Raw genomic sequence first — 27,585 nt, 5'->3', positions numbered from 1 at the left:
AGTCAGTTGACAATGTTGTGTCAATTTCTGGTGTACAGCATAATAGTTCAGTCATACATACACATACGTCTATTCTTTTCATATTCTTTTTCATTATAGGTGACTACAAGATATTGAATATAGTTTCCTATGCTGTACAGTATAAACTTGTTGTTTATCTATTTTACATATAGTAGTTAGTATCTGCAAACCTCAAACTCCAATTTATCCCTCCCCACTCTCTTTCCCCCTGGTAACCATAAGTTTGTTTTCTAAGTCTGTGAATCCCTTTCTATTTTGTAAATAAGTTCATTTGTCTTTATCTCAGATTCCACTTATACGTGACATTACATGGTATTTTCCTTTCTCTTTCTGGCTTACTTCACTTAGAATGACAGTCTCCAGGTCCATCCATGTTGCTGCAACAAGCATTATTTTATTCTTTTTTATGGCTGAGTAGTATTCCATTGCATAAATATACCACAACTTCTTTACCCAGTCATCTGTTGATGGAAATTTAGGTTGTTTCCATGTCTTGGCTACTGTAAATCATGCTGCTATGAACACTGGGGTGCATTTATCTTTTTGAATTAAAGTCCCCTCTGGATATATGCCCACGCTGTCCCTCATGATTCTTGAATGTCCATTCAGTCATTCATGTTAAATACCTGCTTAGAATGACCAGGGCTTATAACCTAATTCCAATTTATATATAAACCTAAAGCATTTGTCAATACACACTGAATTTTTCATGACTAGAACTATTTTCTAAATTGAGAGAAGACTACACTTTGTTTTGTTTGTAACTTACCAAAAGTTGTTCACAGTTTCAAATTTTACATCACCACAGGCAGCACCACTCAAGGCTAAAACAATACATGTATATCGAACTGCATTTGCAGCTGTTACACACAAGGTGATTCTATGCATGGAGTAAATATTTAAATGTTACTATGCCTTCTAGTGAAACTATGCCTGGTCACTTACATACTGAAATGTGTATTATTTTATTATACATTCCTTTTATTTTTCCTTAGTATTTTATTTAGGGCGTTTGATTTTTTTTTTACACTGAGTATATAGGTATATTGCATTTTCTGTATAGGTATACTGTATTTTTTTACACTGAGTATGTAGGTATATTGTATTTTTTGTATTTTTTTACACTGAGTATATAGGTATATTGTATTTTCTGAGTATACAGGTATATTGTATTGTATTGTATTTCATTTTGGATGGAAGAGGACCAAAACAAAATCTCTGTTACAAAAAGCCAGACTCAGGTATGACAGAGGTGAAAGCTACTGGTCTAAGACCAATCATGGTCATTACTTTCCTCTTGTCAGTGACAGGTTTAGGAAGCAACATGGGACGGAATTTGACCAAAGAGATGTGAAGGTATGTTTGCAAGGGGACATTTTAAGAAGTTCGGCTCATCCTTAAAGAGGGACACAGAAATATTCTCTTTCTTCTGGCCTTTGGAGGTGGCTGGACTCAGTTAATAATAAACTTTCTATCCAAATCCTAATACAGAGCTAGCACATTTAGCAGTTTAATAGCTCAAATTCTAAAAGGTAAAACAGATAAAAAACAAAAGGAAAATGCCAAGGCATCTCTAAATTGTGATCAACATCATAAGCAACAATTTTTTTTAAAATCCATTGAGGAGTAGACACTTGTCTCATTTTGCGGCACTGTAACATTTAAAAGCAGCCCTTCAATAGACTACCTCCACTGGAGCAGTTGTCAGTCCGAGACCCAAATCCTCAGAGATCACAAACGCAGTTGCAACCCAAGAAGTGATAGAATCAGGTACAGTAACTTCAAATTCTTGATAAACCCTGGAACTGGAGTCAAGATAAACATAAAAACCACAAAATCAAGAACTGACACATTTCAAAATAAGTCAACATAACCTAAATCATTTTTTGGAAGAACTTCAGTTTTCCAAATCATTTACATTTCTGAACTTTTTAAAGATTAAATACAAAACAGTGGATCCCAAATTCTCAAGGAACAGGTTATAACACTGCATACTGATCCATATTCCAATTAAATCTCTCTATAATGTTTATATCTTCAGAACAAATACCATTTCATAAACTTTGTATACATAACATATATATTTTTTTCCAAATTTAACTCCCATTTGTTTCTCTCAATAAGCTTTGAAGTTTCCCTCTGTATCCCAGTCAGTGCTATTACTTGGTTTTTTGACTTGTGTCTTATTTCTAGTTTCCATAAGTGACTGATTATAAACAAATGTGTAGCGTTCATGACGTACCGGCTTACGTATCACACGAGGCAGCACAGGGTTTGTCAGCTAAGCTGAATTCCTTCCAGCGTCCACACCCCTTCTCCCTGTGGCTCACAGGGATGTTTTATGAGGAGCCACAAGGCAGAGGAAGTAATCATGAGTGCGTCCCACCCGAAAGCAATAAAGTTACTTTTAGTAACCTTTCCCCAATGAGAACCATGAAACTTGAGGGAAGTTAAAATCACCCTGCGTTAGGAAAAGGCCTATCTTTCCCTTGCTAATACTCTCATTGCTACAATTTCCATGCAGCTTTATTAAATGCTATATTTAGATACAACAGACATCATTTAAAAAAAACCAAAAACCTCTTGGTCTACTTAGATCTTAATCATCCCATGTTTGTACTTAAATATTAGAAAGAGGGCAATACTTCCTTCAAATTAAGATCAAACAAAATATATATGGGCAAAGAACTTTATAAATGTTTACCCCATGTTGGTGTCTAGCCAAATCCAAGTCTCCGGAAAATGCTTTCTGACACGTGGACTGCTACCTGAGGAAGAGTCATGAAAATCGACCAAGTATCCTTCCTGTTTCTCCAAAAACTGGACCGGATCGATACCGTCATCTAAAAATAAACATTGACAAGTGTTAGGAAAAAGTCCAAGGGGAGAATGATTATAAGCTCAGTCCACAGAATCACAGCATGTCTCAGCTGACGGGGCCTTTAGAGTTTGTCTCGTCCAGTGCTCTCGTTTTACTCACTTTACAGACCCAGAGAAGTCATGATATTTATCCCGGGCCACGTGGCCTACTTACGGCAGAGTCAGAGCCAAAAATAAAAATAAAAACTGCTCGATGCCCCTACATCCAATACCCAAAAAATGACACAGTTCAGTTGCTAAATAATAAGTTAAATCTCATTTTTAAAGCTGCCTCCAATTTTTCTATTCTCCTCTTTCTAGATTCTTCATGCTGATCACCTCTGGCTACACCAGCCATAAGTTGCTCCAATCATCCAGTTTATTAGCCTCTTTCTTATAAAAAAAAAAAAAAGGCCTATTGACATACAGACACTGGATCACCTATTTCTAGTCTTTCAACTTTTCTCTGATTCTAAAATTATTCCCAAATAAAGTTTAAAAAATTATACTGTAGAAGGTACCAAAGATACAAAGATGAATGCACCGTGCTCCACCCAGTGTCCATGGAGAGACAGACAAACACATTATACTAGTGCTAACACACAGGCTAAATGTCTACCATGCAGCAAACTGCTAATTTTACGCAGAATCTGAATCATGCAAAGACCACGGCTGGGGAAAAATCCATTTTGCATTGTCTTTTGCTTTCTATTTTTCTTACATCTCCAGATAAAGAGTATCCCATACAAGAGGGAATAAAAGTAAGCTAAGTACAAAGGCATGTCCAGGTAAGAGTGACATAAAATGAGGAGATTAAGAATGGTGGGTCCAGATTTTAAAATATCAAATATCCCATGCTGAAGGATCTGGACTTGATCCTTTAAGCGACGATGACCTATTGAAGGTTTTAAAATAAATTAGATGCGTGATCTAACCCATGTTCTGTAATGATATCTCTGGCTCAGTGTGAACAGTGAGTTAAAGCTGGGGGAAATGGAGGCAGGAGTAGTTAGGAGGCTGCTGCAGTGTCCAAGAAGACGCGCTGATAAGGGGCTGAAGCCAAGCAGAGGAGAGGAAGGACAGTATTGAGAGACGACACTGCTCTGCCACTTGGTTGGAAGACCTCTGTGTGGGCCCACGGCACAGTGTACTTCCACACACTCTTCTAATTGTGTGTTGGTTTGCCCCACTAGACCAAGCTGGAATCCCCACTGCCTTCTATGTGTTAGGCATGCAATTAAAATCATCACCTACTGAATAATGAATGAACAAACTGGATCTGAGGGATAAGATAACAGGTAACTGTAGGTTTTTAAGTGTCCAACATGCTGGGCATTTTACAAACTTTTGGATTTAACCTCATAACAACCATGTAACACAGGTTAATATTATTAATCCTACACTTCAGGGGGATACCTGAGGCTTAGAGAGCTTAATGGATTTTTCTCAGGGTCGTAAAACCAGAATTCAAAGCTAGAAGTATTTGCAAATTCCTTTTTTAATATGTTTTTCTTCCAGTTTTATTGAGATATAGTTGACATACAGCCCTGTGTAAGTTCAAGGTGTACAGCACAGTGATTTGATTTACATCATGAAATGATGACCACAATAAGTTTAGTGAGTTTCCATCATCTTGTATAGATACATAATGAAAGAAAAAGAAAGAAATATATTTTTCCTTGTAATGAGATCTCTGAGGATTTATTCTCTTAACAAATTTCACATATAACATACATGATTATATTCAGCAGCTTGCACATTACACCCCTAGTACCCATTTGCCTCATAACTAGAAGTTTGACATTTTGACCACTTTCATCCAATCCCCTCTCCCCCACCCCCACACCCCACCTCTGGTAACAACAAATCTGATCCCTTTTTCCATTAGTTTGTTCATTTGTTTTTGAAGTACAATTGGCAAATACTTTTCTTAGCCACTATGCTGTTTCACATTTGACAGAGAGAGAGAGGAAAGGATTAAGGATGAATTCTGGGTTTCTGATTTGGACATCTGGGTAGATGGTTTCAGTAACAGAGATATGAAATCACATCAACTCCAGGGTTCCTACGTCCTGTCCATCAAATCATATTAGGGGAGAGTAAGGCTTTAAGGAGAAAGAAGATCCTATACTTGGTTTGTGATTTATCAAATTTAAGGTATTTGCGGGGCATCAGGGTGCAGACACAGGGGTAAGATAAAGAGTCAAGATGGTCCACCTTGGGTTTCATGGGGAAGATGTCATAGAAGGACAAGGGACTAGGGAAGAATTCTACCAGCTTCACTGACCATGTGCTTCAGGTACTGGAGGAAAATAGGGGCAGAAGGAGCCAAGGACCCAGAATAACCAGATGGCAAGACCAAAGAGGATATCTGCTCTCTAGTAAGACCAAAGACACATTTAATAGACTTGAAGGAGTGAGGGCGTAAACAGGGTGGGAGGACAGGCATTTGAGACGTCAGCGGTACAGTAGTGCTCAGGTGATAACATGACCCTGGGTGCCCAGTGTTGCCACAGTGGTGATCACAGGATACTGCACATTAGATGGGCCAACCACATGTACATTCAAATCCCCCAGGAGGACAAGAGGAAGACTTTGAATCTTTTGTGAGAGTCATCGATGTAGGAAGAGGGAAAGGGAAAGTGGGTGACCTGAATGTTGATCAAAGGATTTGTAACTGAAATGTTTGAAAGTTAAGTGATAAGGGCCTCTTAACCGGGGGTTGTTGGACAATGATCTTGAAGTCACCAAGAAAATACTGAACGCTATGTATCCTACTGACCCTGAACCAGCAGACAGGCAGAAACATTCATGGCAGTGACTTGAGAAGGTTTCTAGGAACATGACACAGAGTAGTATCAAGCTTCTGCCACAGTGGAATGTAGAAGAAGGTTCTCAGAAAAGGTAAAGGATACAAAAATATTACTACGAATAGAATGAGTATTGCTGTGGGCATCAGGATTCGGGAAGTAAACACGAACCAAGGTGAGTAAAGGCTGAACCTGACAGAGAGAGAATGGAAAAGCCTGTGGGAAGGCTGTCTAGGAGAGATGATTACACGAGGACAGATAAATGGGCCACGTGTCTTTTAATATACGCATGACTTCACAAAGTCTTTATAAAATTGTTCTTTTAATTTCAGGACAGACACTCAACTGTCCAGTGGTGGCAAGAACCAACCTAAAGCTGGAGAGCCTGGGGCTCAGTGTGGAGTAACTGGGAACACCTGACGGAATCAGGGAATTCATGGATAGAAACTAGAAGAGTTCTAGAGCCTTTCAAGATGACATTCATATAATTTTACCTAAAAGAAAAGAGAACAACTTCTAGAATTAACCATTCTCATTGATACATTTCCTTCAGTCAAAACTTTGCATGACTTCTTCCTAAAAGCACTCTCACTATTGTTAGCCAGGTGGTCATCTCCACTTACCAGTCCAGGGAACTAGGATGTACAAATGTGACCCCGCCCAGGAAGAACTCAGTGTGTGATGTCTTATTCCAAAGTAACAGCACAGTTTGCAATACAAATTGGAGGCAAAGGATCTTCCAATAGGTCCAAAAATAAAACCACGTCAAGAAGTAACAGAGAGCACATGGAAAGCATTCATTACAAAGATCTAGACAGGAGCCAAAAACACTCCACATCATGGCCCGGATGTACTTCCAAGTGCAGTAAACTCCACAGACTGTAGGATCAGAGAACAGAAAGTGACAATCACAGCATCCGTGTTCAACCAGGAGGTACTCAGACCTGCATAAGTAACTTTAATACCTGAGATGAAAGACTTAAACACTTTAAATCACATTGCCAGGTTTTACTTACAAACACCATCAATGTCATCCTTCACAAGGTTTGCATCTGTCAATACCCAGAGGCCACACTCCTAGAAAGAACAATTTTAATTTTCTTTTAAAATATAAGTTTAAATGTTCTCTAAATTATCATAGTCACCCATACTCTTAACTCACTCTTGTTCACTTGTTTTTGTGCAAAATGTGAAAGTATTTCCCTTTTTTTTTTAACTACTGCTCAGTTTTGAGAGTTTAGGCACATACATGAGCATACATTCTCTCATACCCAGACACATACACACACACACACACACACACACATTCTCTCTCTCACAAGCAGAAACAGCCATTTCAAAGTCAACAAAAGTGATATTAAAAAAAGAAATTATTCATTCAATGACAATTCCATTATTTCTCTAACAGTGAATTTTTCATTTGCTTTTAAAACCAGAAGGGTGATTATCTTTCCACCTCAAATTACACTTACATAACACACTGCACTTCAGCAATATATGTAATAAAGAGTTAACATACCATAATTGAAATCATTAATTCTGAAAGTGTTGGCAAAAGTAAAATATATTAGTATCTTTTTAAGTGATATAGCAAACTAAACCTACCTGAAAGACTGCAAAAGAATTCATAAACATCCCTAAATAGTATCCTGTGTTATAAAGTTCCAATTCATGGACCACCTAAGGAGAAGATAAAATACATGGAATGAATGGACTCATATAAATGTGTTCTGTTTCTGCAACATTTCTTATACGTAACTTAGATAAGAGACAGCCCACATGCTTACCAAATTTGAAAATAAAACAAATGGAGGAATAATGCCATGTTTATAATTCAATCAGCCAAAATTACACTTATTTAAGCTTTATTTTATTCTGTTCAGTAATCCAGAGTTCCTAAGTAGTGTGAGGTTGAGTTTTGCCCAGGGGAAAACTTATATGTCACTATCTGGCGAGACCAACAGGTAGAGATCAGCATTAAAAATGACTCATACTTTGGGAAAAGATAAATGGATTAAACTTGATGGTTAATAAAAATTCTGACAAATATCAGTTAACTAAATTCTTTAAAATAACACATAAAGAAAATTCACAAAAGAGGAAATGCATATTGTTAATAAGAAAAAATTTTACCTCTGATAATCAGAGTGGTGCAAATTACATCAATGAGATAGCTTTTCAATAATGAGATATTTGCATGTGTCACATTAGCAATGCAATTTTATTCAACTTTCTTTTTTTAACGGATGTATAGTTGATTTGCAATGTTGTGCTAATTTCTATATACAGCATAGTGACTCATTTTTATACACTTAAATATATTCCTTTTCACATGCTTTTTCATTACAAGTCATTACAAAGTATTGAATACAGTCCTTGTGCTATGCAGTAGGACCTTGTTGTTCATCTGTTTTATACACAGTAGTTTAGTATCTATAAACCCCGAGTTCCCAAATTAACTCTCCCCACCTCCATTTTCCCCCATAACTAAGTTTGTTTTCTATGTCTGTAAGTCTGTCTCTGTTTTGTAAATAAGTTCATTTGTGCCTTTTTTTTTTAGATTCTACATATAAGTGATATCATATGGTATTTTTCTTTCTCTTTTTGGCTTATTTCACTTAGAATCTCCAGGTCCATCCATGTTGCTGCAAATGGCATTATTTTATTCTTTTTTTATAGTTGAGTAGTATTTCTCTCTCTCTCCATATATATACCATAACTTTATCCAGTCATCTGTCAATGGACATTTAGGTTGTTTCCATATCTTGGCTGTTGTAAATAGTGTTGCTATGAACACTGGGGTGCAGGTGTCTTCAAACCAGAGTTCTCTCTGGGTATAAGCCCAGGAGTGGGATTGCTGGGTCTTTGGGTAAGTCTATTTTCAGTTTTTTGAGGAATCCCCATAATGTTTTCCATAATGGCTGCACCAAACTACATTCCCACCAACAGTGTAGGAGGGTTCCCTTTTCTCCACAGTGTCTCTAGCAAACAATGCTGGTTTTTAAAGAACAGTACTCACTACTAGCTAGAGTGAGTAAAACAGGCTAAAAGAGTGAATAAAATGGGCCCAAACACAGAATTAGAATATGACTCAGCAATTCCACTCCAAAGGAACTGAAAACAGGGACTCAAGGAGGTATTTGTACATCAACGAGCCCTGCAGCATTAGTCACAAGAGCCAAAGGACAGCAACAACCTCGGTGTCCATCACGAGAAGAACAAACAAAATGTGGCCTATTTACACAATGGAATATTATTCAGCCATAAAAAGAAAGAAAGTTCTGAAATATGCTACAACACAGATGAATCCTGAAAATATTATACTAAGTGAAATCAGGCAGTCACAAAAGGACAAATACTGTATGATTTCGCTTACAGGAGTTGTCTAGAATAGGCACATTCACCAGCACAGACGTAGATTAGCAGTGACCAGGGTTGCTAAGGGAAGTGGGGGAATTGGGAGTTAGTGCTTCCTGGTCACTGAGTCTCTGTTTAGAGTGATGAAAAGTTCTGGAAATACACAGTCATGACGGTTGTACAACATTATGAATGGTCATTAATGCCACTGAATTGCATTTTTAAAAATGGTTAAAATGGAAAATCTTATGTTATATATGTCTGTTGTGATGAACATGTTAAGATATTATACCCTTTGGTGTAACTATTTTGATATGGTTCCCTGATTTACATTAGCAGCGTAACAAACAAATCAAGAAAATGGCAGAATAAAAATCATGAAGGATTCAAAGTTTAAAAAACTCACCAAGTTTAAAATTAAACACCCAAACCACTGGTTCTGCTATGCTAACAATAACCACTCCTACATCCACAGTAAGAAAACACGGTGCCAGAACAGGCACCAAGAAGAAAACAACAGAAAACAGAAAAGGTCATAATATCTCAACAAGCCAGCAAATGCAGTTATAGCCTGACTGCAGACAACAGAGCCAGCGCCAGGTGTGCCGGAGGGGATGGTTTCAGCTCTGGGACTCCAGCTCTGCCACAGAGCACCCGCGGGTGCCCGAGGGCCTCTGCTGACACTCAGGAGTGAAGTAACAGGACTGTCGAGGAAGAAGCATCTCCTCCAAATCAAGTCCTCCTTTCCTCACTGGCTCAGTAAACAGGCACTGCCAAAGCGGCGGCAGGAGAAGGCCGGGCTCTGACCATTTGTCATGGAAGATCGAGGACACTTAAATGATTCCAAGGGACTCAAGAGGCCCTGGGCAGCACATACAAATTAAAGAAGCAGCCAGAATGGTCTAATAGGCTTCTGACTTTCTGCTGGAGAGCCAACTCTGGAGAAACAATAAAAGAAAGCAAGAAACCCGGAGGAGCAGAACGAGAGGACCCCAGGAAGAGGGAAGGGTATCTTGAAGTGGGGTGTTGGAGGAAGGGGGTGGCAGGCGGCCGCCAGAGGCAGCAGTCAGATGCCAGGCTGAAGGAAGATTTTTAAATTCTGCTCCTGCTTCTCTTCAGGGGTCGGCCCCAGGACAATCACTTCTTGCAATTTCACAGCCAACACCAGCCAGCAGCAGGCAGGCGGTGCAGCCAGGGTAATTCCAGGTCAGCAGCTCTGCCCCTCTGGTGTGAGAAATCAAAGGAACAGGCAGACGTGTCCCTAGCCCTGAGGCATTCTCTCTCTCCCCTCTCCTCCACCAACGCCTCAGGGCTGCTGGGTCGTCACCTCAGGAGACTGCCTCCTCCTGGGCTGCTTTTCCCTAAGAGTTTAAAAGGGAACCACTGAGTGCAGCACACAGGGAGGCGCAAGAGTAGTTCTCTTACCCCTGAAGCTCCACCCCCTCCTCTCTCTTTAAACGCACAAGACTGATACAGACTGAAGCCTGGTGTCCAGCCTTCCCCAACAGACATTATCAGAGTAGCTGCCAATTAACTAGACATCCAAAGAGTGTAATTTCCATAAAAGACATTCAACTGGACAACACACAGCATGTGAAGCAAAATACTGAAGGCCACTCAAGAATTTAAAATAAACCTAGTAAATATACATAAGATAGGAAAATATTAGCAATATGAAACAACAAAAGATAATTACCAAGTGAAAATGACAGGTACTAAAAATATAATAGCTGGCATAAAAGTAGGACATCTACCAAAGTAAGACAGACAGAGACGGTGACTGATCAGTGAGCGGAAACAGTCAGCTGAGGAACTCTCCCAAAGAAATTCAAAAAGAGATTAAAAAAACATAAAACAAAAAGGTAAGAGATATGGAAAAAGGAAGTAAAAGTGCCAAACTCTGAATAACAAGAGCCCCAGAAAGCGAGAGAAGTCAAAATAGAGAAGAGAAAATATAGGAGGAAAGAATGGATGTAAATTTCTAGAATTAAAAAATAAAAGGAGGGCCCAGATTGAAAGGGCAAGCCACCGTGACACAGAACTAGAGTTCTGCACAAGAGCAACATGATGTGGCCAGGGCTGGGGAAGGAGGTGGAGATGGGGAGAGACAAGAATATGAAATCACACTAAATCATTTGTCTTGCCAGATGAAGACACACATGCTGGTAACCTTAAGAAATCAACATAGATAAATAAATATGTGCACAGTTCATGAGTTCAGGGCATCTATAATGGGAATAAAAATAGAATGTATAACTTCCAAACCACGGAAAGAAGAAGACTAAAAAGAAATAAAAAGGGAATAGTCTAAATGTATAAATATGAAATAAAAAAGCAGAAATAAGTCCTAATTACAACAAGAATTACTATACTTGTAAATGGGTTAAATAAGCTTATTAAAGGATACTGACCATCAGATTCGATTTTTAAAAAGCAAAATAAAATAATATGCTATCTACAAGGTATACTTAAAACAAAAACTTACAAAAGGTTGAAAATAAAAAGATGGAAAAATATATCAGTCAAGTGTGAATCAAAAGAAAGCTGGAATAGCAATCTTAGTATCTGACAAAATTCAACATAAATGTATAGTGAGATATGAAGATAGAGACACAGAGAGAGCACGTCTGTGTGTTTGTGTGTACACATATAGAGAGAGAGAAGGTAAAATAATATTATTTATTAAGATATTTGTAAAATGTTGTAAAACGAGAGACACTGTATTCAGCAAGTTGTAAAATGAGAGATACTATATTCAGCTAAATCAAATGCAAAATGCCACAGACTTTTTAGAATAATGTGAATTCATTTCTCTTAAGTGAAGTCGAGAGAAAAAAAGTGACCAAATGGTTTTTAAGGAGTTTAAAAAAAAAGGTGGAGGGCTAAGAAAAATTAACTGGATAGACTGAAGAAATATGTATAATTAATTTTACAACAGGATGACCAAATTAGCCTAAACAAATACATTTCTCTTCCTGACATGTTGTTAATCACTGTGCTTAATCAATCAGTGACCATAGGTTTCAACGGACAATGGCTACGTGGCTTTATCAAGGACTCACAACTAAAAATGAAATGACTAGTGAGTGGGGATCAGCTAACGTGACACTAGATGTTCACATGTTTCTCGTTTGTACGTTTTCTGCAGACGAACGTGATTTCACTCCCTCAACATACAGCAAATTCCTGATTCAACAGGGACTGTAATTACAACCATTCTGTACAACCAAAATAGGAAGTACCTCAAAACTACTCAGAGCTCTCTTCAGTGTCATTCAGAATTGCGCAGGTTTATTTCCTAGTACTTTCTCAAGAGTTTTCAGTTAAAATACAGTATGAAGATGAGGGAAAACTCGAGGTGGCATTTCGCATGGAGGACAGTAAACACACCTGCCCACAACAGCCTTTTGTCTCCATAACAACTGGAACGCAGATCCTTTTCATCCCAAAGCTTCTCTGGCTACTGACTTATACTTCAAAAGGATCTCGTGAAATTTACTTTAGATACTATGGTAAAGCAATAAAGTTTTTTTTTTTCTCTTTTAACGTGTGTTTTTGTAATGACAAAAACAGCTGAACTCACATTTTCCATTGTGATATCATTTGAGACATTCAGCAGATTCACACTTTTGTCGACAGCTACAATCCCGACTGCTGAGCCTGGCTGTGTCACAGAGATCCGCAGAGAGACTTTCTCAGACGGTTCAGCATTAGCTTTACTCCAAAACAGCTGTATCTGAGAAAGGGAGAAAACAGGATTGACATATTGTACTTTTCTTTTTTTTAACACATTTCTTACATATCTTATCCATAGCAGATCAATGACAAAATCTAGCGAAGATTCTACATTTGCCTTGGCTTGGGGACCATTCTAAAGCCATACATAAGCCTTCTCTAGGGAAAGGAGTAAAAAGAAACTTTGCTCCCACAGTGTTTGCAAGTCAAAGAACCTCTCACGGTGGCAAAAATCAGAATTTTCCTTCCCTTCTCTACCTTTCTTCCCTTTTTCCATCTCTCACCCCGCCTGCAGCCAGTGCTGAAGAGAAGATAGCATCTGGCTTAGCTGGGGAGGGCCAATATCCAGGAGAGGGGACAGGGAGGACAAAAGACACTGCAGACGTCTGCACGTTGGCCACCTGGACTCGGAAGTGAGTGCATGCAGGTGAGCGCCCTGGGGACTCACAGAACTGCCTGGGCTGGGGTGGGGGGTCTTCCCAAGGGAGGAGACATTCAGACCAGACCCCAGGCAGGCCCCGTGCTCTGTCTCCAAGGCTGCTTCTGTCATGACACTCAGCAAAGCACAGTGCTAAGGTCCTCCTGCTTCTTAAAGAGCGCCAATCCTCTCGTCACAGCTGAACTGAATGGCTATGTCATGAGGCCCCTTCCTATTAGGAACGTTCATCTTGTCCAGCTCAGTTTCAACATTCCACTGCCCCAGTGACCTTACAACCTGACCAAGATGGTTTTAAATGTTCCCCTCAGCTTACCTGAACTTTAGCTTCTTCCTGTGGCTAAGTCCCCGAGTAGAAAGCCTGCAGTTGTAAATTTTTTCTCTGCCCTTTGAGATGTAAATCTTTACCCAGCCTCCTGCCAGTTTGACAAGCAGTCATGTCATTCTCAAGGACCTGGGAGCCATCCTTTTGAAGTGTGATCATCCAGAAAGAACCCTGATGGATCTCCCAGGCTTTAGGGGCCCAGACGAGCATAATGGACAAATGCCAGCTGGGAAACACATAGTCTGATCACACTGACAGCTCGGCCCCAGTGTCCTCCAGTTCTTTTCCTCCTGCCTTCAGTTTCAGTGGAGTTGAGTTCAGTCTTGCTCCTCTGCTGCAACTGTCTTGAATAAAGTCTTCCCATGCCTGTTGAACTTGTCCGATGTCATTTTTCTTTGATATGCCTCTTGAGCCACTGTACCCCTGGTTTACTTTTCTCCGCTTACACCTCAAACAAGGGTGGAGCAGGCAGGGGGAGCATCACAGTCAAACCTTGAACTTCTCACTCTTTACTCTGCACTTCAGGGACCCCATGGCTCCAACCTGCACTTCTGTGTGGGTGACTTCTAAACTTACATCCCATGCCCCTTCCACATTTCACTCACTGATCCCAGTCATTATTGAACATCCACAAAGATTAACTAATTTTCTCGTGCTTAAACCTATTTTATTTCCAAATACATAATTCCTTTGGGAGTAAAACAGGGTAAACATGATCATATAAAAATCAGAGGAAGAATTATCTTTGCAAACACAACTGAAACTAATTTCTCATCCCTCAGACCTAAGATATTCCTTGGAAGTATGTTATTTACACACTCTGCTTCCTCAAAGCAGAAGACCTTTTTACACTGCAACTTTTTTTTAGAACTGGGACTCATGTTCAGAGATCTGTGCCTCCCTACTCCGTATTTAAGCCTTACTCCTACTTTAAAATTCACCTTTATCAGGGGATTAATGGAGTCACTAGAAGTCAAAAATAGTGCTCTGAAACTAACAGAGTATAGCATTGTCTTTTACAAAATTATTTTCATAAGACAGAAAATTTGTATTATATTTTGACAGTCAAAGTTAGAGGTGACAGTTCTCAACAAAAGAAGGCATGGATGGTGACTGCTACGTCTCAAAATTTTAATGAATTAAGGGGAAAAATGCTATCAAAAGAAATACATTCTGCAATCACTACCTTAAAATAATGATTATTTTGCTTCAGAGCTCCTGAGAAGGCAGCAGCTTTTAGTGAGAACGATGGCTCAGTTCAATATGAATGAGATCATTCACCTCCACGTGTCAGTCTTGCAATGGTGGCTTCTCAGAGCTGGGGCCTAAAGGGGTTTCCTACACAAGCTATACACCTTAGGTTATAAAAATCCCTGCTGCGTTTGGAGACCAAATTCCACACGGATCTCCACATGCAAAGTAGTCAGGCTCACTGTAAATTTGTCCTGGGTTAGTTTCCAGGCTATGAAATGAATAAATGAAGCCCAGCTCTGCTTCCACACCTCACTGCAGACGGCCTCACTCCCTCCTTCACTTCACTCCCACACCGGTGTCAACACCACACAGATTCCAGATTGCCACTGGAGTTCCATGCAACACAACACTGACACCACCGTTTGGGAAATCCTGAAAGAGCTCCATGGATTTGCATTTAAGTCTAAAGCCAAGAATCATAGCTTACAAAGACTCACAGTGTCCAATAATTCCATATGTGAAGAAGGTATATATAATAATTAAATATGAAGAGGTTTATCCATAATTCTAGAAATGAATATAAATTTCTAAAAATTTAGTTTAATGGTACTTTTCTAAAGAAGGATTACATTTCTCAGATTTCACTAATAGCAAGTTTTCTTTTAAACATCATTACCACAAATCTTACCTTATTTTTAAAAACAAGCTGAACAGGAATTCTGAGAACATCATTTATAATTTCCCCATCATCTTCAATGTAATACACAATGATGCAGGCTTTTGGAGCCCAAGAATTTTCTGGTGTTAAGGAGAAGGTTGTTGAATTTTGCTTGCCTACAGCCACCAACTGTCCCCTGGACACCACCTGAAAAGAACAGTAGATGAGTCTCATTTTATGCTAAAGCGAGTGACAATCTCAAGGGCAGCTGACTGATCATAATTTTGAGCATATACACAAATCCTTGACTTCAACCTACTTCAAAACTTTTTGAATGCAAAAAAAAAAAACCCTCCCTGATCAACACAGAGAGTATAAGTTGGTAATTACAAAAGGATAAAATAGAACAATAAAAATAATTGAGGCAACAGCAGCTTGACAGTCGAGAATCTAAGTGGAAGGAATGGAGAGCACCATTGGGAGAGTAGTAATTTTTATTTTATTTTTGTTTTTCTTTTTTTAAAATTGTTTTAATTATTATTTGGGGGAGGAGGTAATTAGATTTATTTATTTATTTTTAGAGGAAGTGCTGGGGATTGAACCCAGGACCTTGTGCATGGTAAGAATGCCCTCTACCACTTGAGCTATACCCTCCCCTCTGTTTTTCTTCTATTTTATAGTTTTCCACAATGAATGTGTGTGTCTTATCTCACAGAAATTTAAATTTTACACATAATGCAAGATTTCATTATCCATCTTAAATTGGAAATGCAAACGTAGGTGAAGAAAGCAAAAAACATAGTTTGATTTCAATATAAAAAAGAGAGGCTAACAAGGTGTGAGGCTGAATTTTAAAAAGCAGTGAGTTTAGTTTAGATATAAGGTAGACATTATTTAAGAAGGTCCTGTAATGGATCATAGATTTAGATTCTATAAGAGATTACCATGTAGCTTAACTCCTTCAATTGCTTGTTGCCACTAACCACCAACTCAAAAGGTGATCCCACCTAGAAAAAAGCATTTAATTAATACGCACACATCAATGGCAAGATGGTCCAATTACATTGTCATTATCAAGAAACTGTAAGCATTACCTTTATATTCTCATCTCTTGTTTTTAGCTGGATGTATGTTTTACTAGGAGACTTAAACATGCCGTGAACTGCGATGCTATCCACACTATCCAGAAAAGAGGCCTAGAACAAAAGACAGGGGAGCCATAAACTTTCATCTTTACAAACCCTTGGAGAAAATGTTACCTGCTAAACAATCATGGAAAGGCAAATTCACTTTCACTCTTCTTTCATGCAAGACAAACACATTCCCCAGACATTGGCTCGTCATCATTTTACAGCTTACACTATAAACAAAGTGAGAGATGTAAACTGTCTAAGATGGTCTTCATCGCCATCAAGTAAAAGGCAAAAAACACAGTCCTAACTTATTTCAGAAACAAAGGCTTAGTACCAGGAAACACACTCTGAGGAGAGAGGGCAAGATGAAAAAGGAATCCTTCCCTCTCCCCAAAACACAGAGCTCATCTACAAGCAGGAAGTCACACTGGCTCACTCGGTCCTCCACTGGTGAGAGTAAAACTCAAAGCCACAGCTGTGGCAGGGCCGAGTGACCACCAGAAAAGTAGGAGAAATGGCTGGGGAGTCTCAGACCAGCATAGGAGTACAAGCGCTAAAAAATATTTTCCCTTTTCATTTCAGCTTCTGCCAAAATACAATTTCACATGATTGAAAATCACCTACACTGGGAGTCTGGGGAGCTTCTCCACCCTGTCTTCAGATCTCTCTTTTACTGTGCTCTTCAAAATGAATTTACAAGGAAGCCTTCGGTCTCACTCTCAGCCACTGTCATTAAATCACTTTTAACCATTTCCCCCATTCTTTCCAATAAAACTATGTGTCCACTTCCTGTGCACTTTGACCTCCCAACAGACCGAGTGCCTAGCACAAGACGACAATTTGAATGCTGCTGTTGCAGTAACGTAATGATGGAAAACGGACGGCACCTTCAATTGCAGCTCACTGCAATCGTCCAGGATTCGGAATTCAATCTTGAAGATTCCATTTTGCGGGACAGTATGATTTGTGACCTGGACAGTCCCTACTTCCTGATCTGTCCTGTCCCATCTGCTCCAGTACAGTTTCTCAGTATAGTTTCTCTGTGTCACCGTTATGACTACATGATTGCTTCTTTCTTCAGGAGTCAGTTGATGGCCATCAGAACGGGTTACCTTCACCTAAGGTCAAAAGGAAACATTTTAAAATCAGATGAACAATAGAAGCAAAGAATGGAAGTTTCTTTGAATCCAGTCCCCATCTGTGCTGTTCTCATGAAACTGAACTCTCAAAAATCGTTGGTTGCACCCTAACTTCCAGATTAAGTGGTCTCTCTAAGGCGGCATTCAACTCCACTGACCACTCGCTTCTTGATATTATGGCTTCTTTTGTCTTCCATGGCTCCACAATAAACTCCTTCACTTATACCCCTCTGTCTACATCCTCGCAATGACTTTCTGGTTCCCCTTTCCTCTCCCTAAATGTGAGAAATTGTCAAGCTTCATTATCAGTTATCCCCAAAGGTCTCAGCACTCCTGACCTGGCTCTGGAGTTGACACTCCACACCTCCAATCAGCTGCAGGAAACTTCTGCTAGTATATCCCTGACATCTCAAATTCAATACATCTAAAACTGAAAAACCATCTTGCCCTGCCTATCTTCGCTCATACCACAATTCGGCCAAACTTACCATCTCTGAATTTCCCCTCCCTCTTCCCACTTTTCACACCCAATGAGCACCAAGTCTTGTAGGTCTCTGACATCTTCTCCCCCGACTTCCTTCACCAGGAGGCTCCTCGCTGCCTCATGCCCAGGCTGCTGCCATCCTCCAGGACACAGATCCCCCAGTCCCCCCACCATGACACTGCTTTTGAACCACCCCTCCCACGTTCATTAAGGCTCTAGGCTCTTCACTGCCTACAGCATAAAGCTAAACAACAGGAGAGACCCTGAGGACTCTTGGCAAACTCCCCGAGCTCCACCTCCTGTCTTCCCTCTGACCCCTCCTGGACAGGAAACACCAGCTCTCTGCTGCCACTGCCCTGGCCCAGTCGCTGTCACCTGTATGCACCCTGAACTCGCCAACCGAAGTGCTCACCTCTGTCTCAGCTCATCTGGTTCCCCACCTCCAACTCACACATCCCAACGCTGAAAATACGACTGATCTTTTCACAAATAGCCTAAACCTTCCCCTTCCAGAAAGCTTCCCTGAATGACCCCCACCCCATCCCAAAGCCAGCCCTCCCTCCCTGAACTCTCATTGTTTCCCTCTATTCATTTGGAAATTACCATTTGCAACCTCAAGTTGTTTTTGTTTTTTTTTTAACTTACCTTTCCCAACTGTCTAAATTATAAGATTATTAAAATCAAGAGCTCTCTAAAACATTCTTCCCCCCTGACTATATCACTGGTTTATTATAAAAGGATATTGAGCCAAAGGGAAGAGATGCTCAGGGCAAACAAGGTATGAGGAAAGGAGAACACAGCTTGCATGCCCTCTCTGAGCGCATCCCTGTCCCCAAATCTCCACAGATACACCAACACGGAAACTATAAATGTTCTCTCCATCTATTCAATAAGCAGTGATCCCTCCTTTCTTTAAACCAGGGGTCAGCAAGCTATGCCAGGCAAGGAGGCCAAATCCAGCCTCTTTGTGAAGAAGGTTTATGGAGAAGCAGTCACCCTGACTTGGCTACCAAGCTGCAGGGGCTGCTTCACCCAACAGTGTCAGAGCTGCACAGTGGGGACCTAGACCAATGGCCACAGAGCTAAAAATACTTACATCTAGCCCTTTGCAGGAAAAGGCGGCACCTGTTTTAAATCCCTATAGAAATGTACTCATGACGTGGCTCTTTTCCTGCCCTGAGTCACACTTGGGTATCTATTAGGTCTCAGAGCCCCTCCCAGCAGCACGCCCTGCTCACAGTCAGAATTCACGTGGGTAATAAATGGTAATTCAATATTCTCTCAATAAGTGAGTAGATGTGCTGATAATTTTTAATGCTACACCTTTGCTAGAAGTAAAATTAGTCATTATAAAAGTCAAATTGAAATTAAAAATTTTTGACTAGCTTCTAATTCTTTTACAAAACTTCACAGTTGTAATCCGAATCTAACTTCAACTGCTTATTAAATATATTCTGAGGAAAATTTTTTTGGAAAATACTTTTTGGACAAAGTAGATAAGGGTCATTTGGAAACAATTCCACATGCCTCATGTATCTAAAGCGGGAAAGTTATCTACTTCGGGCATAAACTTTTTGAAAAGCACTGAAAATACCATTTCCCATTCTGTTTCACTAAACTAAACTTACTGCTTTAGAACATTAAGAAATACGCCAACTCACAGTGGCCGTGAAGTTGAGAGATGGCTTCAAGATCGTAGCATAATCAAAAAATTCAATGATGTAATCATGTTGTTTGAAAAATACATTGGAGCTTGCATTTCTTGAGATACCTGTTTGGGAAATTGCACCTTTTAGAAAGTAAAAGTAATACTTTACCAACAGCTCCTATCCACCAAACCTCCCCATCAGCACTACTTCCCAAACTGGTTAGGATCTCAAGACACAAGAGCCTCTCTGGCTTGGGCAGTAAGAGGACCATCAGGTCTATTCTGTCCTCTGTGGGTCCCTTCTGAGCACCACTACTGACCCCCCCATCAATGACACGTGCCCCACACATTCAGGCCACTGACACAATCGTCCTTTCACTCTTTCAGGGACTGGTGAAACCTATTAAAATAGCAACTGGAAGATCCAAGGAATTAGCCTTTATTTTATTACTAAAAGAGAAAATTGCCTAGGAACTAGTGAGATTTCAGAAGATGTTATATAAAAAAGGCAAAGAGGACGGTTAGTCAGCTGAAAATGTACCCTTTCCATGTGGTTTTCAGGTTGGAAAAAAAAAGCTTATGAATACCTATCACACATGGCTGAAGTACAGAATTCCAAAGAAAGTAAAGTCTCCCTTCATTATGAACACATTCTGCAAGTTAGACTAATAGTCATGGCAACATCAGCATTAAACAGCATCCTTAGGCAGCGACGGCCTCACAGGAACGTGCCAGCTACCATGGGGAAGATGATGGAGCAGCAGCACACAATTGTCTCTACCTGCACTTTTCCACGTCTGCAGACCTGTGAGTGATTCTGTCACCGTGGCTAAAACTTCTACTGGCCCAGGAGACGGATACACGTGTTCAAGAGGCTCATCCAAAAAATCCATGACCGTTTTCATCTCTTCTTCATTGAAAGAGAAGTTTGCAGAGCCATTTATCTGGTTGGTTAAAAAAATTTCAATTGCATTCTTCACTTTAGCAATTCAGATCTGAGAGATAAAACTCAACCTAAGTCACAATGATACAATGGCTCTGTTTCCATTTTCATTATTTTAACAAATGGGTACATTCTCACTTGCCTGATGCTAGCAAGATCTTGAGCTTCTTACACTCAACTTTCCTTAATTCAGTACCAAATCTTTTTTTTCTAGAAAAAGTATACTTACAGTTTTTCCCGATTACAAGTTGCAAGACATTCTTGACTTACCTTAAATGTTTTTGTAATATTTTTTTTCACACCCCAAAAGGATAAAGGTAAAAATGTAAGTGTGACATCTCCTTTCACTGGCTTCCCATACGTATACCTGGAAAATAACAAATGGGGCTTAACATGAAAGAATTATATCAAAAACACACTCTTACTACACATTTTTTAAACTGAAAGCATAGTCAGGAATGTCCTTAATAAATGGTAATCCTTGAAATTAAGTCTCCAAAATGGGAAGACTCTCAACTGCAATACCTCAAAACAATTCATAACCCACGCTTGACCCAGCCTCTACAGAGCCCAGAGGAAATCTGGTCATAACTGGAAGTGACAGTTTCTTGTCAAAAGATTTTTAAAAGATTATGAAAATCTTTCCTTCCTAGATAACTGGATTGGCCCATTAACTGCATGCCCAGGAGACTCTGAAGCTTTTGAATGTTTTTTCAATTGAAGTGTAGTTGATTTGCAATGTTGCATTAATTTCTAGTGTACAGCATAATGATTCACTTATTCACATAAATATTTCTTTTCATATTCTTTTTCATTATAGGTTATTACAAGGTATTGAATATATATCATTCCCTGTGCTGTACATTAGGCCATTGCTGTTTATCTGTTTTATATACAGTAGTTAATATCTGCAAATCGCAAACTCCCAATTTATCCCTTCCCACCCCCTTTCCCCTCCGGTAACCACAAGTTTGTTTTCTACGCCTATGAGTCAGAAAGTTGTAAGTGTTCATTGAAACTGCATTCACCATGGCCACTGCTGCATGTTCCAACATTAACCAGCTGGGTTTATTAGACCAAACACGCCAGGGCACCAACTGTGCTCATGGCTACTAAAAATTCACTTTTTGCAGAGAAACTTAAAAGAAGAGTAACTTTTTAAATCCATCGCACCAACATTAACTCCTTGAGTCAAATCTCAGCTCTGCTGCTTTGCATTCTAGGTATTAGCTTTATCCTTTCTCATGATGGGACAGTCTTTTTGTGTGAAGGAGAGACAATCTTTGGCAGACTATTTTACTGTCAGAAAGCCTTTTCTCAATGCATTTCCTGGGATCCTTCCATTTCTATTGTGAAATGCTAAGCCAGACGTGGAAGCTTTTTTACTTTGTGCTCTATAAATCTGACAGTAAACTCCTGCTTCCTGAATCCATTAGTTGAAAACAGAAACAGCCCCCCTCCCCTGCATCTGGATGAACTCAACTCAAAAACCTAATGGTAAAATATAGCACATTCCAAATTAAAGAGAAGAAGGCAATCTATCTTCAAACATACCACCCTTCCAAGTAAAAACAGTAAAGTTAGTAGAAACCCTGGTTAGCAACGTCAGCATCACATTCATTCATTCAAGAGTCCTCAAAACCTACCAGTGCTTGTATCTTGTCAAAGATTAAACAAATGCAAAACTAAAACACCAGAACACTGTATTTCAACTTATATCACATGATACTGTATTTGAGAGCTTGAAAACCTATACAAAATTTAAAGTATTCTCAGGCAAAAATATTTTTAATTTTTATTAAATGTGAAGCAGATTTTGCTTTCCAAGCCCCAAGCTGATTACACTAATCAAGAAACAAGGACACTGACAGTCATGGTCCTAAATAGAATCTGGAAATTCGGGGGATAAACTAATCATTCAGAAAATAATAGCTCAACAACTTTTAAAAAAGCAAATCAAAGCTATTCCGGGACATGTTTCAAAAGACATGAAATAAGAAAAGAATTCTGGAAGATATACTGAAAGTTCTGAACTTCACTCTCAGGGCAATGGTCTGAAAATGTTCATGCAAAAGAGCCATAAGATTAGATTGGCCTTTTAGTCAAAGAAGAAAAGAAAGAGTGGGGTCGAGGACGAGGAGGAGAAAAGAAGAAGAAAAAGAGGAAACAAGCCTGGATGCAAAGCAGAGAAAAGATTGAATAGGGTGAAAATGCAGTCAGGAAGAACTTTTAAGAAACCACAACAGCAGTCGAGGAGAGAAAGCTGACATTGGCCTGAATCAAGGAAGCAGCAGTGGAGAAAAGAGAATGGACTTGAGAGACATTAAGGAGACAAAGCTGGACCGGATGCTTGCCTGCACTGGGTGTTGGTTTGCTCTATAGGGGTTGAGGGAGTCGGGTGAGTACAGCTGACATGAGCGGCTAAAGAGATGATGGTGCGGGCCACCAAGAGAGGGAAGCAGAGAAAACCAGGTCTGGGGGAAGTTGACTATTTAAAGTCTCTGTGGGATGTCCAATGGGCAATGTCCAGTGGGCAGCAAGACACGAGGATCCGATGGGCAAGCTAGAAATGTGGGCTGGTGATATGGAGTTAGGTTTCATCAAATTATATAAACAGTAGCAGATTCCCTAGCCACAAAGAAGAAAACTCTGAGAAATGTTAAAAAAAGAAAAGAAAAGAAAAAGAGAAGAGAGCCAAAGATGGAGCTCTAAGGAACAAGAACATTTACAATATGGACAGAAAGGAGCTGCTGGCAAAGAGTCTTAAAGGAGTTACTAAAGTAAAAAGAGGAAAATCAGGAGGAAAGTGGGAGAGCAATATCCGATGCTGTAGAGGGGGGCAAAAGCTGTAAAAGCCCAAGAAAGCCCCCCCAAGGTTAGGCAAGAAGGAGGTCTTTGTGTCCTGGGGACAGCGGTTTTGTTTCAACAGCATGGTGAGGGGATAAGGCAGAACGGAGGGGGCTAAAGATGGAAGAGATGTGAAGAAGTGGAAAATGCAGCTGCAACTCTGGGAGGAGGGGAGAAAGGGCAGCGGCTGAAGGAGGCATGAAGGTCAAGGGATGGTTGCTTCCTTTAATGATAGAAATGTTGAACCACAGTGAAGCCACCCCCAAAGTAACAAACAGAAGCAGTGGAGACACAGGTGAGAGGGAATGTGGGACTAGGATTCTCGGACAAGAGACTGAAGCCAAGACCCAAGTGGAAGGATCAGCCTGAAGCGAGGTTAGACGGTCTAAGACAGACACAAGGCAATGACGGCCACTGTCATCAGCATCACCTCCATCTTCCCCAGGACGCAGGGTTTACAGAACAGGTCTGTGCAGCTTCCTAGAGACTGATAAAAGACCTTGCTAGTGAAAAGATTTCCTGAACCTGTTGTCAAGTTGTAAATTATATCTGCAATCTGAATAAAACCAAACCCTCCTGAAACTTACTGGTAGGCTCAGAACGCATGAAAGCTGGGGTGGAGGAGGAATGTTTAACCACAGGCCTCTGGGGGAAAAGTCCTCAGCTGTGTGGTGTCAGGAGTGACTCACCTAGATACACACACAAGATCTCGCTGCCCTGGGACAGAATCACCTTCCCTTGCCACCACTGTGGACGTTATCCCTGCGCAACTGAAGTCTGAAAGAAGGAGCTTTGATAGGAAGGAAGTATTGGGAATGGACTACAGGTCGACCTCATTCTACTGTGCTTTGCTTTATTGCACTTCATGGACACTTGAGTTTTTTAATCAGTTGAAGATTTGTGGCAACCCTGCAAGGAGGAAGTCTATCAGCATTTGCTCAATTTGTGTCTTTCTGATACATTTCAGTAATTCTTACAATATTTCAAGCTTTTTCATTATTATAACTGTTATGGTGACTTGTGATCAGCAAACTTTGGTGTTGCTACTAGAAAAAAAGTTATGACTCAAACACTCAGATGGTAGTCAGCATTTTTTAGCAATAAAGTGTTTTTTAATCAAGGAAGGGCCATTGGTTTTTTTAGACATAATGCAACTGCACACTGAACAGACTACAGTACAGTAGACACATAATTTCTACATGCCCTGGGAAACCAAAAAACTTCACGTGACTTGCTTTACTGTGATATTTGCTTTACTGCAGTGGCTGGGACTCAACCCACGATCTCCAAGGTAGGGTGCATTATCAGAAACTAGCACGATCTGAGAAATTTAAATGGCAACGAGGAAACTCACTATCTACAGCTGACAAACCAAACACTAAGATGGTCTTCCTGATATGTCAATTTCACTAAGCTGAAGTCCCTAAACACTTAAACACTAATCTAGGTGTTGAGGGGAAGGTATTTTATAGGTGTGTTCAAGCCATACTCAGTGGACTTTTAAGAGGATGATCCTAGATGATCTGACTGACCTGATTCAATCAGTTGAAAGGCCCTAAAAGCGGAGCTGAGACTTCCCTGAACAGGAAGAAACTCTGCTCGTAAATAGTAACATCAGTAGCTGATTGTCCCAGCCCGCCTTTCCTAACTACCTTCCCTGCAGATTTTGGACTTGTTAGCCCTCACAATCAAGTCAATTTCTCACAATAAATCTCTTAATATGTATCTCCTGCTGATTCTGCTTCTCTGCTTGAACCTTGACAGATACACATACTAAGGAAAATGTTACAAATACAATGTGTTGAGCACTAAAGAAATGCCAGGGGGCCATCACAGCTGCCAAGTCATTCTCAGCCAACAGTATCTCAAAGTATCTCCACAAATGGGAATCAGGATGAAACTACAAGGGTTCCCTAGGCTGGTGGGAGGAAGCTGCCTAAGCTGCTGCGGCTGCAGGGGAACCACACCCCCTGAAATTTAGTATATATTAAATTTCCTAGACAGCTACCAGAATTTAAGGATCACCATTTTAACTGGTCGTATTAAATCCCTGGCCCACCCCAAAAACTAAAATAGAAGAAAAGAAAGTATCCACTTTCAACATTATCCATGCGGACATTGATGGTTTATATGGCTTTGCAGTCACTAAGTTTTATACATTTGCCAAAGAACTCAAAACAGACAGAATGCTTAACCTTCAGCTAAGATCAAGGGCAGGATAATAATTACGTGGGAGAAAAAAAGGCATTTATGTGTTTCTAAATCCAGCCACAGTACCCAAATTCACATTGGAAGTAACCTCTTAGTTGAATTAACTTGGTATACAAATCGCAGACATGTTTTTGCCTTCGCGTCACAGGGGTTTCACATGATTTTTTTTTGCTAAATAGAACCTAAAGCAGGCATCTTCAAATGTCCTGGTGTGTGGACTGTTTCTACCAGGAGACGTACTGCCCACCACTGGCCACACACCCTCGCCAGGAGAGGAATATTGTGATGAGACAGTGGTGAGATGGGGTCTAGTTTTTACCAGCTATTACAAATAAAGTCTGAAACTAAATAAATTTCGGAAACCAAAGCACTGACATAATGACACATAAAAAATGTAGCACTATATACAATAGCCAAGACATGGAAGCAACCTAAATGTCCATAGAGAGATGACTGGATAAAGAAGTTGTGGTATATTTATATAATGGAATATTACTCAGTGATAAAAGAAAAGAATAAAACAATGGCAGGTGCAGCAACATGGATGGATCTGGGGATCGTCATTCTAAGTGAAGTAAGCCAGAAAGAGAAAGAAAAATACCATATGATATCACTCATATATGAAGTCTAAAAAAAGAAAGAAAGAAAAGAGCTCATCTACAAAACAGAAACAGACTTGCAAACATAGTAAACAGTCTTATGGTTACCAGGGGAAAGGAGGTGGGAGGGGACAAATTTGGGAGTCTGAGATTTGCAAATGTTAACCACTATATATAAAAATAGATTTTAAAAAAAATTGTTTCTATATAGCACAGGGAACTGTATTCAGTATCTTGTAATAACCCTTAATGAAAAAGAATATGAAAATGAATATACATATATATACATGCACATGTATATACGCATGACTGGGACACTATGCTGTATACCAGAAAAGACACATTGTTAACTGCCTATACTTCAATTAAAAAATATAATAAACACTACAAATACCCTTCCTTGGGAGGGAAAAGCAAGCACCTCTCCAAAGGGGCTGTGGAGGGCACCAGGGAGCGTGGTGAGGTCTACTGGATCCCAGGGCAAGACCTTCTCTGGTCTGGAAGGGGAGGGCCAGCTGAGCCAGGAAAGGTCCTCTCAGAGATGTGGGTCCGCCCCCAGCCTGCAGGCTGCTCTCCTGAGGAGGCTTAGCCACCCAGGCCCACTCCAGCCCACTGACAGGTACACGAGGATGGGCTCAAGTCCTAAGTGTTGCCCCAGCCAGGTCCTTCCAAATCTCAAAGGATGGGGAGGGGCAAAAAAATTAATCTTTTTTAAATGCTAAAAGAAATCAATCCTGGATTTGAGGACAACCCCACGACCACTGGTCTGAAACTCTGAGGGTGCTTTTCACCTCAGCAAAACAAAATGCTCTGCTGTTCGAGCCAGTGGATCAAAACCATGAAAGGGACTACACGTCGGGGTGGGCTGGAAGTCTCTGCAAGGATGCTGAAATGGATGATGAATGTGGATTATTTACTCATCAGCTACCTGTAATAAAGCAACAACACTCCTCCCCGAAGATTCAACCTTCATTATTGACAGGGAACAATTAGCATCTAAGAAGTAAATTGCCTTAATCCATGTCAGCTGAATAAGGAATAAAGCTACAACTTTCTTTTTAATCTGACACCATCTATACTGTAACTCTTTTGATGACTCTTGGAAAGACACTAGCCTTTTAGGACTGGAGCAGCTTTGGAGCAGAGAAATGAGTACAAAGATCTGCTTAATTATTATAAATATTTG

General features: G+C 40.1%; 1 protein-coding gene across 1 annotated transcript in view; it reads right to left on the bottom strand.

The window, feature by feature from the left end:
• The window catches only part of CD109 (CD109 molecule), a 113,952-nt gene that overhangs the window by 43,448 nt on the left and 42,919 nt on the right, over positions 1 to 27,585 (bottom strand). The window contains 12 exon segments of the mRNA XM_032484475.1: positions 1,709 to 1,826; positions 2,726 to 2,864; positions 6,707 to 6,767; positions 7,296 to 7,370; positions 12,631 to 12,783; positions 15,426 to 15,602; positions 16,340 to 16,402; positions 16,490 to 16,591; positions 17,416 to 17,646; positions 19,813 to 19,922; positions 20,605 to 20,743; positions 21,013 to 21,109. Of these exon segments, the coding sequence (XP_032340366.1) occupies positions 1,709 to 1,826; positions 2,726 to 2,864; positions 6,707 to 6,767; positions 7,296 to 7,370; positions 12,631 to 12,783; positions 15,426 to 15,602; positions 16,340 to 16,402; positions 16,490 to 16,591; positions 17,416 to 17,646; positions 19,813 to 19,922; positions 20,605 to 20,743; positions 21,013 to 21,109 (1,465 nt within the window).

The sequence above is a fragment of the Camelus ferus genome, chromosome 8 (assembly GCF_009834535.1).
Source record: "Camelus ferus isolate YT-003-E chromosome 8, BCGSAC_Cfer_1.0, whole genome shotgun sequence".
NCBI lineage: Eukaryota > Metazoa > Chordata > Mammalia > Artiodactyla > Camelidae > Camelus > Camelus ferus.
This window is presented reverse-complemented; position numbering and strand designations above follow the sequence as displayed.